Source organism: Myxocyprinus asiaticus, chromosome 48, assembly GCF_019703515.2.
Source record: "Myxocyprinus asiaticus isolate MX2 ecotype Aquarium Trade chromosome 48, UBuf_Myxa_2, whole genome shotgun sequence".
Taxonomy (NCBI): domain Eukaryota; kingdom Metazoa; phylum Chordata; class Actinopteri; order Cypriniformes; family Catostomidae; genus Myxocyprinus; species Myxocyprinus asiaticus.
In genome coordinates, this window is record NC_059391.1 from 2,524,679 (window position 1) to 2,542,287 (window position 17,609).

General features: G+C 46.8%; 1 protein-coding gene across 2 annotated transcripts in view; it reads left to right on the forward strand.

Moving 5' to 3' along the window:
* Positions 1-17,609, forward strand: part of LOC127437228 (anoctamin-3-like) — a 181,882-nt gene that overhangs the window by 55,881 nt on the left and 108,392 nt on the right. The window contains exons 9-11 of one of the 2 annotated variants that reach the window (XM_051692036.1): positions 5,124-5,210; positions 17,133-17,188; positions 17,349-17,470. In XM_051692036.1, the coding sequence (XP_051547996.1) occupies positions 5,124-5,210; positions 17,133-17,188; positions 17,349-17,470 (265 nt within the window). The remainder of the gene's footprint in view (positions 1-5,123; positions 5,211-17,132; positions 17,189-17,348; positions 17,471-17,609) is intronic. The other variant, XM_051692037.1, reaches the window with a different exon arrangement.

The window sequence follows — 17,609 nt, forward strand, 5'->3', positions numbered from 1 at the left end:
GTTCAATAAGTTGTACAAAGTAACACATATCCAACAATGTGCAAATTCAATCACTGAGTCATAAAGTCAAGAAGTACAGGTGAAGGAAAAAACGAAAAAAAAAAACTTTTATATAAGTCATGGGTCAGAAAAGTTCTCAGCATATAAGAAAGGATATACAATTTTTATTATTAATAACTCAAAAAGCATTTATTGCTAAAACTGTGAAGGATGTGGTAAGGGACCATCTGAATACAGGGTCAATTTCTTGGTCTTATTCATCTTCAATGTAGTATTACTGACCGGTACTGTCGCTCCCTATATGTATATTGTGCGGTCTGCTTGGTTCACCTACTCCCTACGGGGGCACCAAAAACTCCACCGGCTAGGGGGGCACCAAAAACTCCACCAGCTGCCGTTACTCGCACCACCAAAAATCGGCCTATTTTTCACAATCCAATGTTGGCAGGTATGCTGATAGCAGCCCCAATGACCAGTCGTGATAAATTCCAGATCACCACTCACTATAACACACATGAACAAAATGATAACTTCTGCTCAAGAACTGGATATGTTTTCTCTGCAATAGACACATCCATGACACAAGCTATTTAAAAAAAGTGGTGGGGACATGGCCAACCCACCCCCATCATAATTAGCAAATCTTGTCAAAACAAAGTTCGTTGGTTGGTTGCAAATTAAGTTGATTTTTTAATATATTTTTTTCCGGGCTGTGATGTAAACCGATAATTCATATGTGCAAAGTCAATGGACATGGCCACGAAGTTTTGGTATTTTCTAGCAAGCATGCACTAAGTCTAGGCGCAAGCGGGTTTGGCAAAATTGCACTGGCAAAGCACAAATGGGCTAAGTCAAGTGCAGTTTAATTCTGATGTTCTTCTCCAGTAATTGCACTATCTGCATCCTATTATATAGTCCATTTCCTCAAGCACCAGCGATATAAACAAAGACAGCACATTCATAAGAAGTTGGTAGTGTAAATGGACTGTATAAAAATTACTGTAGAAGAATAGAAATCTAGACTTAAGTTCTTTTGTGCATTTACTGCATCTTTGATGAATGTCTGGCATATTCTTATACGCAGGTGCAGATTAAGCACAAAGGTAGGCAACTGCCTAGGGCCCCTAGAAGCCAAGGGCCCACTAAAAATACAAATAATATGCTTTTGCAATTATAATTAATACTAAATTACTTGTGCTGAAATTTTAAATATCACTGTTACAACGCACCATTTTCAGCACCATCAATGCAAGCAACCCCCTCCCCCCTCAGATCAGGCTGTAATGGAATATTCCAAGGTGAAAGTGAGCCAAACTGCTCAGACAGTTTCGTGTTATTTCAACGTATACTCTGTTGCAAGTTACAAGCTAAGCTACACTGTTGCTAGTTCAGTTTGAGTTTAATTTGTGGAGAGAAAAAAATTAAATGGAATCAAGACTTCCTAAGATAACACTAGCCTAGTTTCCATCCACCTTTCACTCTATTTTGTTATCGACAAAGTGAAAATGCGTAAAAACAAATTTTTAAAAACAACGTTTGCCGTCTTCTGCCCGTTTCCATGCAAATGGCCTTTTATCGATAAAAATGGTGTGCATGATGACGTCATGCCTAAAAAAGCACTTTGTTACATACGTTTTGGTTTATTGCAAAAGAAATCTGCCCTGAAGCCGCTTCCATTCAGAAATGTGTGTTTATCGCTAATTCGCCTCCCAGATGTCCCTAATTGTTTTCCTCAGAAGTTTTGGTAAAATGGGGAGAGTATTGAGACAATTCATTGAAATTAACCAGCTTACTGTCATTATAATTTCACAAATAAAAGCAGTCAGAAGAGGAGGAATTGCATTCAAAGGGAGCTGTTGCCCTTCTGATAGGACTGTAATTTTGGTCCTGATGTTGCGCCTATCGCAGGTTGCCACTGGTTCCGACCCGAAAGCGAATCGTCATGGTCCTGTTCAAGCTGGCAACCTGCACCAAGTAGTGGGGGAAACTTTCGGTCTTAATATATTGACCATCCATCGATGTGTATATGCTGTGTGCACAGCTGTTATAGAAACACTGATGTGGTGTAATATCAGGGTGTACATATGATACATTCCTGATATTCAATAGGTTATTTTGAACAGTCATCTAATCTAAAGCATCGCCATCACAACTGCATTATGTCCCACAACTTTTAACGAGCAACTGAACTTGATTGTCATCTAAAATTAATTTTAGCGTCATAATGCAATTTACATTTTCTGAAGAATCTCCGAGATATAGAGGGTTAGATTTAAAATATTTAAACGTTTTAAAATATTCAAAAGCTCGTTTTCTGAAAGTGAACTCAGCATTGGACAAATAGTTCTGATAGTTTATGGTCTTGAAAAAGTGTAGAACATTCTGAGAATGTCATTCAGCCGACTTTTTTCATCTACAGAACAGGGTAAGGCTAATTTAAATTTGTGTAAAGAAAAGGCATATACAGGTCTAAAAATATATATTTTTTTCATTTGGTAATTTATTTATTTTAATACAGGGAATTTTGCCGGCATTTTTTCAAAAGTTAGCTAAACAATAATTTAATAGAATTGGGCTATATGTTAGTATTCCAAAAAAGCACACTGAAGCTTTTCTCCTAGTATTGTGTATTTATTTTTAATTTAAAACATCTTTGTGCACAGAAATGATGTTTTTTGTGTGTGTGTGTGTGTTATGGGCTAATTCCATGACTGCCGTCTATTATTTTGAATGGTATGGTAAAGCAACTTTAATAAATAAACGGATGTCTACTGTGATTAAATTAATTGCAAACAGTGGCCTTTATTTTGTTCTCCGTGCACTTGTCGATGTGCATGATACGAGATATTTGTGTTGGCACTCCTGGAAGTGTCATGTTTGCAGAATCAGATCTGTGCTATGCCGTTCAGATCAATCCATAATCACGTACAATAAATTGGCTTTCAAGGATGTATACCAACGTCATGATTAACACAGGCTAATGATTGGGGCAAATTCTGTCATGTGACACTATATTTTTGCGTTAATGGCAATTTTCTCTACAAAAAGTGTTTCCAAACCAATTTTTTTGCGACAATTGAAGTATCGACATAGAGTTTATGTGCTAGAGTCAAACTGAAAAATCTTATGTCGACACTTGTGAAATTTTAGCGATAACTTGCATTTCCATCAGCTTTATTTTGATGCGCTAAAACTTTTTTCGCAAAAAATGCTTGGATGGAAACAGAGTTACTATCTTTACAAACGGATCAGATTGCTGCACAGCCTGCATTGCCACCCGCCGCTGCTTCCATGAGCACAGCACTCACTATAGTCACCACTACACAGTGTTGATGATTATTATGATCTGGGTGTTGACATTCATAAATAAAAAAAACTTTTTTCTCAGACTGTTGACTTGTTTTCGCCTTATTCAGCAGCGTAAATCTAGCTAAAGTTGATCAAAGCCTTCTGGAAACATGCAAAGTCAAATTTTAGTCTAATAATTTGGATATAATTACTGTAATTCAAGGTCAAGTTAATGGAGGAAAAGTGCATTATGAAAGAAGGAGAGTGAGAAAGAAAAAGGTATTGTAGTTCATAGTAGATTGTGTTTTTTTATATAATGTTTTGTTAGACATTTTTATTCACTCCTATTTAGAAATTTGGCACAACCATGGAGAAAGACACAACCACGGACACATTTTTGTTTGCTGTTTGCACAGTCTAGTGCTGTCACATAGATCAATGAGGTATTTTAGGACACTTACTGTATTTCAGTGAGTGGAATATGTTCTCCATACCATTCCATAGAATATATATATTATATAATTATCTTACAGCACCTTTAAAAGAAAACGTAAATATATGTCATTGAAGAGGGCCCCATCCCTGTACTTTGCCTCGGGTCCCCCAATCACTAAATCTGCCCCTGCTTACACGCATGGAAAATATGGTTCTTGTCAGAATTTGGATGTACGCTTAGTTAAATTATAGGGAATGTAAGTATTATTAATCATTTTCATCTACTGACACACAAATCATGGCTAGTATTAACAGTGATATCTGCCTTCCAGGTTAGGCTGTGGATCGAGGGATTTTTGCACACAATTCACTTCGACCGGTCGATTTTGATTATAAAAATTTAAATTCATTTATTGAAACTGAAAAAAGAAAGAGAAAAATAAGCCAAAAATATTTCTAAATTCAAATTACACATTAAACAAAATGAAAATATAATCAAAATAACTAAGTGATAAAAAAATTATACCAAACCCAAACATTTTATCTTCTCCAACTTTTTCCACCGGCCTCTTTTGCAGTGATTTAAAAATTGCCCTACGACAACAGGTGGAAAAATATCATTACAAATTAGATCATAAATAGAATAATACATACATAATAATAATAATTAGTACTGAAAAAAATATAAACCTCCTTTAGAAAGTTTATATATAAATGTCCTCTAGAAAGTTTAACACAAATCTCAAAAATTGTTGTATCATAAAACAGCTATGACAGTGATTGTCAGGGACATACTTTAATATTCCACTATATTTTCAGCGTTTGGAGATTAACTTCATTACCATCTGCTAGTGGAATCTCCAAACTGAAAATGCAGGAACTGAATTTGGACTTTGCGCTGAGATAAGACGTGCTTCTCAAACGTCTTAGCACAATGACCTATTTCTCAGGAAAATAGTAAATTGCGCTCAGCGCCAATTCATTAACATACAATACACCCACATTTTGCATGCATACACCCACAGTAGCGCAAACACTCCATCCCACTGTCACTTGCGCTTTGTGCTGGCATGACAATTGTGCTAAGAATTAGCGCTGTGCCCAGCGCACTCAAAAATATAGAGCCCCATGTCACCTGAACAGGTTGAGTACCACTTTGCCTATCAGGACAAATGGACATCCATTCTCTCATCCATCCATTTGTACAGTACTCAAAGGTTTGTTTACCCTCTAGTACTCAAGACCACAAACTCATCCAGCCTTTAAACTGCACTCATCAGCACCATCACTAATCACATTATCACATGACAGAAGGGTAACGGCCCATCATTCATCGCCCCTCATGTGTGAGCATGTCTTTGCATGTCTCTGCAATTCACACACTGTCCGTCTCTCTGCAGCTTCACCGTTGTGTTGTCTATATCTGCTTAATTATCATGGGCATCACAAGCGCCTCCTCATGGACCAGTCTGACAGTTCATGGGAAGGTGCGTACAGTGCGCTACAGTCGCTATGGGTACATGGAAGGCCAAAAAGTCATCACATCCCTAAAAATATACACTAATGCAAGATAAAAGATTTGCCCACTGTTTTGACACAATGACAAAGGAATAATGTGTTGAACTGCAGTTTGTTCTGTGACATTTTTCATAGTTTTTTGGTGAATCCCTTAAAGTCAAAAGAAAATAAAAAAGAGAAATTGTACTTTGCATAAAGAAAGTGAAGCCTGGACAATTAAGCAAATTTTCGCCTAAAATATAATTACTGTAATGCATCCAAATGTTTTACTTTTGAGTTTGTTTCTAATTCTCTTTATTCTCAATAGTGATTCTCATTAGATTCTCATTAGATTCTCATTACTGTAATTCAATAGTTTTTACTTTATTGTAGTTAAAAATAATGTCATGGTTACTTGTGTAACCTCCGTTCCCTGATGGAGGGAACGAGACGTTGTGTCAGTGTAGTGACACTAGGGGTCACTCTTGGGAGCCCGAGACACCTCTGGTCTTTGATAAAAGGCCAATGAAAATCGGCAAGTGGTATTTGCATGCCTCTCCCCCGGACAAACGGGTATAAAAGGAGCTGGTATGCAACCACTCATTCAGGTTTTATGCTGAGGAGCCGATATAAGGTCCGGCCATTTCAGCGGGTAGTTCAGCATTGTGGCAGGAGGGACACATTGTGTCGATGTAGTGACACTTGGGGTCCCTATATGAAACGCCACAACTGGCTGAACTGTGTTACGTGAACTGGCGGTGTGTGGTGGGCAGACTGCTGTGTGCCTCATAGCCAGCACACCAGGTCGACATGTAACCTCCTCCAAAATAGTTATGAGTGTCGAATGGCCCTTTTTGGGGACAAGTCGACTACCCAAAAGATAGAGACAGGCTTAACCCAGTCGTGGCCTCTTTTCCCCTTCTTTTTTTCCACTCCCTAAAAAAGAAGGGGGATTATTCGACTGGGCCGCCAGGGCTAGTCGGGGGATGTCCCTCCCAAGGGGAAGACACCGCGGAGACCACACCTCACCCAAAGAGAGGGGGGGATATTTAAGTGGAAAAATATGTCACATGGTCTTTCCAACCAGAGGGGCTCTGCCCAAGGAAGATGCAGTTTGCCAACAGGGAAACGAATTAGCGGAAGATATATATCGTATGGGGTTAGCCTTACAGGGAACCGCCACATGCGGAACACCTACCCCAGAACAGGACTCTTAATTAGCATGTGTACTGGGCCGGCAGCGAGTCTCTCCGAAAGCTCGACTGCCATAGGGCTCGGAGGAAGTCAACCAGGGAACAAAGTTTGTGAACACTACTGGGAATTAATGGTGCATGTCTTCAGCTCCAAGGGAGGTGGAAAGCGCTATGTGCAAGCGATACACCCGGCCAGCTATCCCGGGCTTATCCGCTTGTGTAGCGTGCCACTACCTGGGACGAAACAGGTTCCACCCGGAGGTTGTAGAACCTTGCATAGGTGTTGGGTGTTGCCCAGCCCGCTGCTCTGCAAATGTCTGTTAGAGAGGCACCCCTGGCCAGGGCCCAGGGAGCCGCTACACCCCTGGTAGAATGGGCTTGTAGCCCTACCGGGGGCGGCATGTCCTAGGCGACATATGCCATAGTTATGGTGTCATTGAGCCAGTGGGCAATCCTCTGCTTTGAGACAGCGCTTCCTTTCCACTGTGCACCAAAGCAGACAAAGAGCTGCTCAGAGATTCTAAAGCTCTGCGTGCGATCCAAATAGATGCCTAAAGTGCGCACCGGACACAGCGACTACAGGGCTGGGTCTGCCTGCTCCTGGGGCAGCGCTTGCAGGTTCACCATCTGGTCCCTAAAAGGGGTGGTGGGAACCTTGTGCACATAGCCTGGTCGGGGTCTCAGGATCACGTGAGAGTAACCCAGACCGAACTCCAGGCACATTTCGCTGACAGAGAATGCTTGCAGGTCTCCTACCCTCTTGATGGAAGTGAGCGCAGTCAGGAGGGCAGTCTTCAAGGAGAGTGCCTTAAGCTTGGCTGACTGAAAAGGCTCAAAGGGGGCTCTCTGTAGACCCTGAAGAACTACAGAGAGGTCCGATGAGGGAACGAGGCGCGGTCTGGAGGGATTCAGCCTCCTGGCACCTCTTAGGAACCTGATGATCAAGTCATGCTTCCCTAAGGACTTACCGTCGACTGCGTCGTGGTGTGCGGCAACGTACACCTTCAAGGTCGAAGGGGACAGCCTCCCTTCCAGCCTCTCCTGCAGGAAGGAAAGCACTGATCCGACTGCGCATCTCTGGGGTCTTCCCGATGGGAAGAACACCACTTAGCGAACAGACGGCACTTAAAAGGCATACAGGCGCCTCATAGAGGGGGCCCTAGCCTGAGTGATCGTGTCTACCACCGCAGGGGCCAGACATGGAGATTCCAGAGGTCTGGGTGCGGGTGCCAGATGGTGCCCTGTCCCTGAGAAAGAAGGTCCTCCTCAGGGGAATTCACCAGGGGGGAGCTGTCACGAGGAGCGTGAGGTCCGAGCACCACGTCTGGGTGGGCCAATAGGGTGCTACCAGGACGACCTGCTCCTTGTCCTCCCTGACTTTGCACAGGGTCTGTGCAAGCAGGCTCACTGGGGGAAATGCATATTTGCGCATGCCAGGGGGCCAGCTGTGTGCCAGCACGTCTATGCCGAGGGGGGCCTCGGTCAGAGCGTACCAGAGTGGGCAGGAGTCTTGGGAGGTGAACAGGTGCACCTGTGCCTGTCAAATTGACTCCAAACCAGCTGGACCACCTGAGGGTGGAGTCCCCACTCTCCCCTGAGGGTAACCTGTCGTGATAGCACGTCTGCTGTAGTGTTGAGGTTACCCGGGATGTGAGTGGCTTGCAGCAACTTGAAGTGCTGCTGACCCCAGAGGAGGAGACGGCGAGTTGTGACATACAACGAGAGCGCAGACCGCCTTGGCGGTTGACATATGCTATCATTGTCATGTTGTCTGTCTGAACTAACACGTGCTTGCCCTGGATCAAAGGCCGAAACCTTCGCAGGGCGAGCAGAATTGCCAACAACTCGAGGCAGTTGATGTGCCAATGCAGTCGCGGACCTGTCCAGAGGCCGGCGGCTGCGTGCCCATTGCAAACAGCGCCCCAGCCCATTTTGGAGGCGACTGTTGTGACCACGACATGCCTGGAGACCAGTTCTAAAGGAACACCTGCTCGTAGAAACGAGAGGTCGGTTCAAGGGCTGAAAAGATGGTGACAGACTGGCGTGATGGCCACGCGATGTGTCCCGTGGCACCATGCCCATCTCAGGACTCGAGTCTGGAGCCAGTGCTGAAGCAGCCTCATTTGCATTAACCCGAGCGGGGTGGCCACCGCCGAGGACGCCATATGCCCCAGGAGCCTCTGAAAAAGTTTCAGTGGAACCGCTGTTCTCTGTTTGAATGCCTTCAAACAGGCCAGCACCGACTGGGTGCACTCGTTTGTAAGGCGCGCCATCAAGGAGACTGAGTCCAACTCCAATCCGAGAAAAGGGATGCTCTGAACCGGGAGGAGCTTGCTCTTTTCCCAGTTGACCCAAAGCCCTAGTCGGCTGAGGTGTGAGAGCACCAGGTCCCTGTGTGCACACAACATGTCTCGAGAGTGAGCTAGGATTAGCCAGTCGTCGAGATAGTTGAGAATGCGAATGCCCACCTCCCTTAACGGGGCAAGGGCAGCCTCTGCGATCTTCGTAAAGATGCGCGGAGACAGGGACAGGCCAAAAGGGAGGACTTTGTACTGATACGCCTGACCCTCGAACGCGAACTGCAGGAAGGGTCTATGTCAAGGAAGGATCGAGACGTGGAAGTACGCATCCTTCGGGTCTACCGCCAGACGCTCGCCAGAATGCGTTTTTGCGTCAGCATCTTGAATGGGAGTCTGTGTAAAGCCTAGTTCAGAACTCACAGGTCCAAGATTGGCCGCAACCCACCGCCTTTTTTCGGTACGATGAGGTAGGGGCTGAAAAACCCCTTCTTCATCTCCGCTGGAGGGACAGGTTCTATCGCGCCCTTCTGTAGGAGGGTAGCAATATCTGCACAAGGTAGCAGCATTTTCATCCTTCACCAAGGTGAAGTGGACACCGCTGAACCTGGGCGGACGCCCAGTGAAGTGAATCCAGACCAGCCATCGCGACAGATTGGAAAGCGCAAGCCATGCGTCCAAGTTCCGCACAAGGGGGACCAAAGGGACAATGTCATCGGACGTACCGGCAGGTGGGGCCTCGCGGCGGGGTGGAGCTCGAGGTGCCACACCATGTCGTGGCCGTGCTGAGTCTAAGGACATCGAAGCACTTACCTGGCTCCTTTTGACCACCCTGGAACAGCCTGGGACGTGGGAGGAAGAAGCCTGTCCTCATGACCCTTGGAGACTGTCACATCAGGGGCAGATTTGTGCCACAGCTGGGCGCTCAGGGGCAGGACACTGCTGCTGGAGCGCCAAACCTGCCAAATAGAGTGGTGGACAGTGGTCGTGATGACGGTCGTGCACACCGGATACATGACCCAGGGACAAGGAAACAGCTCTTGCTGAGCTCTTGAGTACTGCAGCCACTTGGGCATGCAGTGCAATTAAATGCAAAAGGTAACAAAAAGATGGAGAGATCTGCTTACCAGCTCCAGAGCAGCGGGTTTCGTGTCCCTGGGTCGCCCGTCTCAAGGGCGCTTTGAAGCCTGTCCCGGGTTCTGGGCGGCCATGAGACGGGTGGCGTCTGCTTCCTGTGGTGGGCTCCACGCCGGGGCCGGGCCGAAGGGGCGGGCTGCGGCGGAGCCGGTGCAGTCACCGCAGGGGGACACCCTTGGCGATGAGTAGATAGGGTGCGGGATCTTGAGCCGTGCCGGGGCAGGATATGCCGGCTAGCATCTGTCTACTGCGCCACCATCGAGAACTGCTGGGCAAAGTCCTCGATGGTGTCGCTGAATAGGCCTGCCTGGGAAATGTGGGCAGCAAGGAACCGTGTCTTGTCGGCCTCGCCAATCTCGACCAGGTTGAGCCAAAGGTTGCGCTCCTGGACCACTAGTGTGGCCATCGTCCACCCGAGAGACCGCGCCGTGACCTCCATTGCTCGGAGAGTGAGGTCGGTCGCCGAGCGCAGTTCCTACATCAATCCCGGGGCGGAACTACCCTCGTGCAGTTCCTTTAGTGCCATGGCGGACTTGCAGGAGAGCCATGGTGTGCAGGGCAGAGGCGGCTTGTCCAGCAGCACCATAGGCCTTGGTTGTCAGAGACGACGTGAACCTACAGGCCTTGGACGGGGGCTTTGGGCACCCACGCCAGGTGGCGGCTCTCTGCAGGCATAGGTGCACCGCGAGCGCCTTTATCCACCGGGGGATTGCCGAATAGCCCTTGTCCGCCCCACCATCGAGGGTAGTGAGGGCGGGGAAGCTGAAAAGATCGGGACCGGGCAGTAAAAAGTACCTCCCGCAACCTTGTCAGCTCTTCATGCACTTCCGGGAAGAAAAGAACGGGGGCGGGGCGTGGCTTTGAGCGGCGCCGCGAGCCCAGGAACCAATCACTGAGCCGCAAGGGTTCAGGGAGAGCAGAGGGTTCCACTCTAGCCGATGCTCGCGGCTGCCCGGGAAAGCATGTCGTCATCTCTGCGTCAGCCTGTGACTGGGCAATCGTCCCCGAAGGGAGGAGCCCAGCTGAGGCTTCCGACTGGACGAGCCCGCTCTCCGATGCTGCGCTTGAGAGCTCCTCACTTTCGCGGGCTCCGAATAAGAGGTCGAACTCGCCGTGAGATGAGCCGGCGGACTCATCCAGAAGCCCGATCGGGGCAGACGAGCGTGCTGGGGAATGGGAGGTCTGCGGGGGGATACCCAGCGAAGGCGGTCCCATTGGGGCCCCCAAAACGCCCCCAGTGCTAGCCGCACTGGCCTCATACCCGTGGTTAAAAGGACCGAGGCGGAGAGCCTCTGGGGTGGCTTGCTTTCTTACGAAGGCGAGCCGCGACCACAACGTTGCCATGGACATGTCCTCGCAATGAGAACATGACCATCCACAAACACTGTCTCCGCATGAGCAGTGCCCAGACACGAAAGACAGTGATCGTGACCGTCAGAAGGCGAGAGATAACGAGCGCAACCAGGAATAACACACAATCGGAAAAGCATCTTTAGAAAGACGTTCCGTGTGTGCCGCTCTTTTAGAGAAATATACTCTTTTAGAGAAATATACTCTTTTATTTCTGCCAAAGCGCCCAGGGGCATTCTCTGCAGTGCACCAGTGCAGAGGGGGGGAGAAGCCGCTGAAATGCGCCGTCAGATCCAGCAGAGGTGAATGAACAGTCGTGGGAATTCAGCTCAGTGAGCATGACCGTTCGGCTACGAAGACAAAATCTGAATGAGTGGTTGCATACCAGCTCCTTTTATACCCGTATGTCCGGGGGAGTGGCATGCAAATACCACTTGCCAATTTTCATTGGCCTTTTATCAAAGACCAGAGGTGTCTCGGGCTCCCAAGAGTGACCCCTAGTGTCACTACATCGACACAACGTCGAGTGAGTGACAGATAGGGAACTGTAGTACAATCAGTGTTGTGTGTAATCAGATTGCAGAATTATGATCATTCATTATCTAATTACAACTTTTTTGTCAAAGTAGTGTAATGCATTACAATTTAAATTATTGTAATCGTATTACAGTTACTGACTTTCAATTAAGTTAATTACTTTTCAGAGCATTACATAGATTACACATGTTTTCAAAATAATGTTATGTAGTATACATTTAAAACATGAATTATGTTCATATGTATGTCTGTTTGTTACACAAACAGTTGTGACAGCTGAATGGACAACAAAATTGAACAAAGAAGAAATATAGACATTATTTAGAATTTGTTAAGCGGACAAACTTTTTTTTTTTTTTGTAATTGAAGTAAGTTTGAAAAATGTTTAGTGGATTTCTATTTTTCAGTAACTTTCCCAACACTTACAAATACAATGATTTCTTTTTATTTAAATCAGCATCAATAAAAGGCTGTACAACAAATACTACCATGATGTGTAAATACTTACATAAACAATGTAGGTGTCACGTCATTCTTATGTTTTCCCCTCAAGGACTTTTAAAGTGTTTTGCAATCCTTGTCATATCTGTTTTCCTGGTTTCCCTCCTGATTGTTCCCAGCTGTTTCTTGTTTAGGCATTTACCCATGTGTATATATAACCCTCATGTTTCCCTCATGACACCCTAGAGTCTTTAGCTACCTCTTCTTCTAAATACCCAGTAACTCCTTCCATTGAGTCTCCAATAGCTTTGCCTCTTGAGTTTCCAGCAACTCTACTCCCTGAGTTTCCAGTAACTCTACTCCCTGAGTTTCCAGTAACTCTATTCCAAGTCTCCAGTAGCTTTATTTCCTGGGTCTCCTGTAGCTCTGCCCCGAGTCTTTAGTAATACCTTGCATACAGATCCACGTCTTTTGTCTACAAGCTGTGATGGTAGGTTTTATATTACTGTTATTATTTTTTTCATTTTTTTGTTTGTTATTATTTTACTTTTTTGCACTACAGTAATGAGAATTAGATTGTATGCATTGCGGTAATGAGAATAGGGCCAAAAACTTTCCTTAATTTCCTTTATGAAAAACATTTGATAAATGTAATACTAAATATTTATAAAATAAAAGTATAAAATATAATTTCTCATTTCTTTCTTTTGATTTTTGATTGAAAATTGACATGCACATGATTTACACTTTCATTTTGGACAATATATTGAGACTCAGTCTTGAGTCCAAATTGATGTCACAATAACGTGTTTTTTTTTTTGCTATTATGTGTTTATTTAGCTTCAAAATCAGGGTGGGAATTTAACACCCGCGACCAGCTATATGCGAGTATGCTTTGGGCAGTGGTGGGTAATTTGCCACTAATCTGCCAGCCACTGTGATGGGTGACCTTTTAGACATTTTGGATTGGCCTAGAACTGCAAGAAATCCTGTTGCTTAGTAGATTGTAGATTTACCACATTTGATTATATTTTTAAAGAACAGATGTAAGAAAATCTGTTGATGTCTGTTCCCTATCTGTCACTCACTCGACGTTGTGTTGATGTAGTGACACTAGGGGTCACTCTTGGGAGCCCGAGACACCTCTGGTCTTTGATAAAATGCCAATGAAAATTGGCGAGTGGTATTTGCATGCCACTCCCCCGGACATACGGGTATAAAAGGAGCTGATATGCAACCACTCATTCAGAGTTTCTCTTTGGAGCCGAACGGTCATGCTCACTGAGCTGAATTCCCACGACTGTTCATTCACCTCTGCTGGATCTGATGGCGCATTTCAGCGGCTTCTCCCCCCTCTGCACTGGTGCAATGCAGAGAACAGATGTCACTTCAAGGCATACAGGCGCCTCGTAGAGGGAGCCCTGGCCTGAGTGATTGTGTCTACCACCGCCAGTGGAAGGCCACTTAGGTTTTCCACAGCCCGTCCAAGGGCCAGACGCGGAGATTCCAGAGGTCTGGTCGCGGGTGCCAGATGGTGCCCCATCCCTGAGAAAGAAGGTCCTTCCTCAGGGGAATTCACCGGGGGGGCTGTCGTGAGGAGCGTGAGGTCTGAGAACCAGGTCTGGGTAGGCCAGTAGGGCGCTACTAGGATGACCTGCTCCTTGTTCTCCCTGATCTTGCACAACGTCTGTCCAAGTAGGCTCACTGTGGGGAACGCATACTTGCATAGCCCCAGGGGCCAGCTGCGTGCCAGCGCATCTGTGCTGAGGGGAGCCTCGGTCAGGAAATACCAGAGCGGGCAGTGGGAGGATTCCCGGGAAATGAACAGGTCCACCTGCACTTGACCAAATCGACTCCAGATCAGCTGGACCACCTGAGGGTGGACTCTCCACTCTCCTCTGAGCGTGACCTGCTGCGACAGCGCATCCGCTGTGCTGTTGAGGTTGCCCGGGATGTGAGTGGCTCGCAACGACTTGAGTCACTGGTGACTCCAGAGGAGGAGATGAGAGTGCACACCGCCTTGGCGGTTGATGTATGCTACCGTTGCCATGTTGTCCGTACGGACCAACACGTGCTTGCCCTGGATCAATGGCAAAAGCCTCTGCAGGGCAAGCAATACTGCTAGCAACTCGAGGCAGTTGATGTGCCAACGCAGTTGCGGGCCATTCCAAGGACCGGCGACTGCACGCTCGTTGTTCACGGCGCCCCAGCCACGCTTGGAGGCATCCATCGTAACCACAACGCACCTGGAGACCTGCTCTAGGGGAACCCCTGCCCGTAGAAACGCTGGGTCGGTCCAAGGGCTGAACAGACGGCGGCAGACTGGCGTGACGATCATGCAGTGTGCGCCGTGCCCATCTCGGGACTCGAGTCTGAAGCCAGTGCTGAAGCGGTCTCATATGCATCAAACCGAGCACCGTGACCACCGCTGAGGATGCCATATGCCCCAGGAGCCTCTGAAATAATTTCAGTGGGAACGACGTTTTCCGCCTGAATGCTCTTAGACAGTTCAGGACCGACTGTGCGCGCTCGCTCGTGAGGCACGTCATCATTGAGACTAACTCCATGCCGAGAAAAGAGATGCTCTGAATTGGGGAGAGCTTGCTCTTTTCCCAGTTGACCCAAAGCCCCAACCGGCTGAGGTGCCTGAGCACCAGGTCCATGTGCGCACACAACAAGTCCCGCGAGTGAGCTAGAATCAGCCTGTCGTCGAGATAGTTGAGGATGCAAATGCCCACTTCCCTTAACGGGGCAAGGGCTGTCTCTGCGACCTTTGTTCTTGCCTTTCACCGAAGTGAAGCGGACGCCGTTGAACCTGGGCGGGCGCCTGGTGAACTGAATTACGTAGTCAAGTCGGACGGTCCTGATCAACCACTGCGACGGTTGGGGAGCGTGAGCCACGCCCCCAAGCTCCAAGCGAGGGGGACCAAGAGGACAGTCGCGTCAGACGTAATGGCGGGTGGGGCCTCACGACGGGGCGGAGCCTGAGGCGCCACGTCGAGGGGGCTGGAGCCCTGACTTCATGGCCGTGCTGAGTCTGGGAACATCGAAGCACTTACCTGGCTCCGGATACCCACCATAGGGCCGGTCAGGGAGGGGGGAGAAGGAAAGTCGTCCCCGCAGTCCATCAGAACTGGCCTGGCGTGGGCGTGTTTGTGCCAGAGTTGGGCGCACAGGGGCGGGGGGGCCACACCTGGAGCGCCATATCTGCCATGAAGGACCGGTGGCCGTGAACACCGGATATGTGACCCAGGGAAGGAGGAAACTGCTCCTTTTCAGAACGTGTAGGTGCCGCAGCACTTCGGGCATGTGGTGAGTCAAAGAAAAGGCAAAGAATTCTCCTCCCGGCCCTCCAGGGGGATGGAGTGGTCTGCTTACCATCTCTAGGCCTGCAGCAGGTCTCCACGTGCCTGGGTCGCCTGTCTCAGGGGTGCTTCGAAGCCTTCCTTGGGTTCTTGGCGGCCGGCCGTGAGATGGGTGGCGTCTGTTTCCTGCGGGTGGCTCCACGCTGGGGCCGGGCTGTGGGGTCGGGCTGCAGTGGAGCCGGTGTTGTTGCAGCAGGAGGACACCCCTTGGCGACGAGCAGATGAGGTGCGAGGTTTTGAACCGCGCCAATGCAGGATGTGCTGAATAGCCTCCATCTGCTGTTTCACGCCGAGAACTGCTGTGCGAAGTCCTCGACGGTGTCGCCGAACAGGCTGACCTGGGAGACGGGGGTGTCAAGGAACCGTACCTTGTCAGCTTCCCACATCTCGACCAAGTTGAGCCATAGGTGGCACTTCTGGACCACCAGGGTGGACATCGCCTGCCCGAGAGTCCACACCGTGACCTTCGTCACCCAGAGAGTGAGGCCTTTTATCAAAGACCAGAGGTGTCTCGGGCTCCCAAGAGTGACACAACGTCGAGTGAGTGACAGATAGGGAACTCTTGTAGCACACTGCCGTGAAACAGACTTACCTGCAAACAACTGAGGCAATTTAAATGTAAGACAAAGAGAGAGTACGTAAGATTATTACAAGTCAAAGGACCAATCAGTTTATACCACGCAGAGTTTCATGACTGAATTAAGGGTGATTAAGGTATTTTTCTATTATTGAAACAAATATATATATATATATACACACATACACACACACACATACACATATAGAGCTGGTAAAACAGGTAAAATTGGGCATTTACCAGCTTTTGTGACTGCTCTCAAATTATTATTATTATTTTTTTAAAGAAATTCCCACCCTGACCTTAACTGGCCCATTTGTATATTTCTGGAATCAAAAGAAGAGTCGTCTGAGATTTAAAAAGCCAAAATGATTCATGTTGTGTCTTTATGTTCTTGTGTCTCATTTGTTGTTATTGTCTGTTATTTCTTCCAATTTGTGGTGAATGTGCTGTTGTTGAATGTTTTATGTGAAATTATATGTGGAATTATGGGTTATGAAAGTTTCTAGTTCAGAGGTTCTCAACTGGTGGGTCATGACCCAAACATGTGATGGAGGTTTGTGGTCAGCAGGGATAAAACAACGATAAATGTAAATATACAACATAATAATCATGCATAACTAGAATAGCAATAAAAATAATAATAATCAAAAGCTTAGATTTTTTTTAAAGTTTAGGGCACAAAGTGTTTTGTGCAGTGAATTATTGGTTTAAGAAATGTAATGAATTATAACACATATCAATGTTTGATTTAAAGTATATTTTTGTTTACTTTGTTCGATAAACAGTTGTGGGACTGTGTGAGGTTGCACTTGATGACAAAAGGTGGTCCTGAAGCAAAAACAGTTGAGAACCACTGGTCCAGAATATATTGATACTCCTCATGTAGCATTCTGGGAACAGCATCAGAAAGATGTAACATCCATATTAAACACTGTAATGCATATGCCAGTTTGTGTCAAACAGATGCCAAGAGTGAAGTAAAATAAATTCATGCTTATTTTTCTGCTGGCAGGTATCAATCGGTTACTTGGCAACAGCACGTATGAAGCAGCGTTTCCTCCACATGAGGTAAAATGAGTGAAATCAACACAGTAGTCATGAATTGCCAGTCACAATTTGTTTTTTGTTTTTTGTTTTTTTGTTTTTTTTTACCTCAGCACTTTTACTGTTGAAGTATTATTAGAGTTTTTATGGAGAAGGCTAAATGGAAACTGTTTTGTATTTGTAGGGGAGTTACAAAAGCAGACACCCGATAAAGACCCACGGTGCACAAAACCACAGACACCTGCTGTACGAAAGATGGGCGCGCTGGGGAATCTGGTACAAATATCAGCCACTAGACCTCATACGGTGAGTAACACACGTACGTACACATGCACGCGCACACACACACATCATTATATGTGACAAATATATCCACTCCCAAAACTCATCTAAAACATTCATTACATATATGGGCAAAACAGACTATGTTGTTGTAAACCTGAAT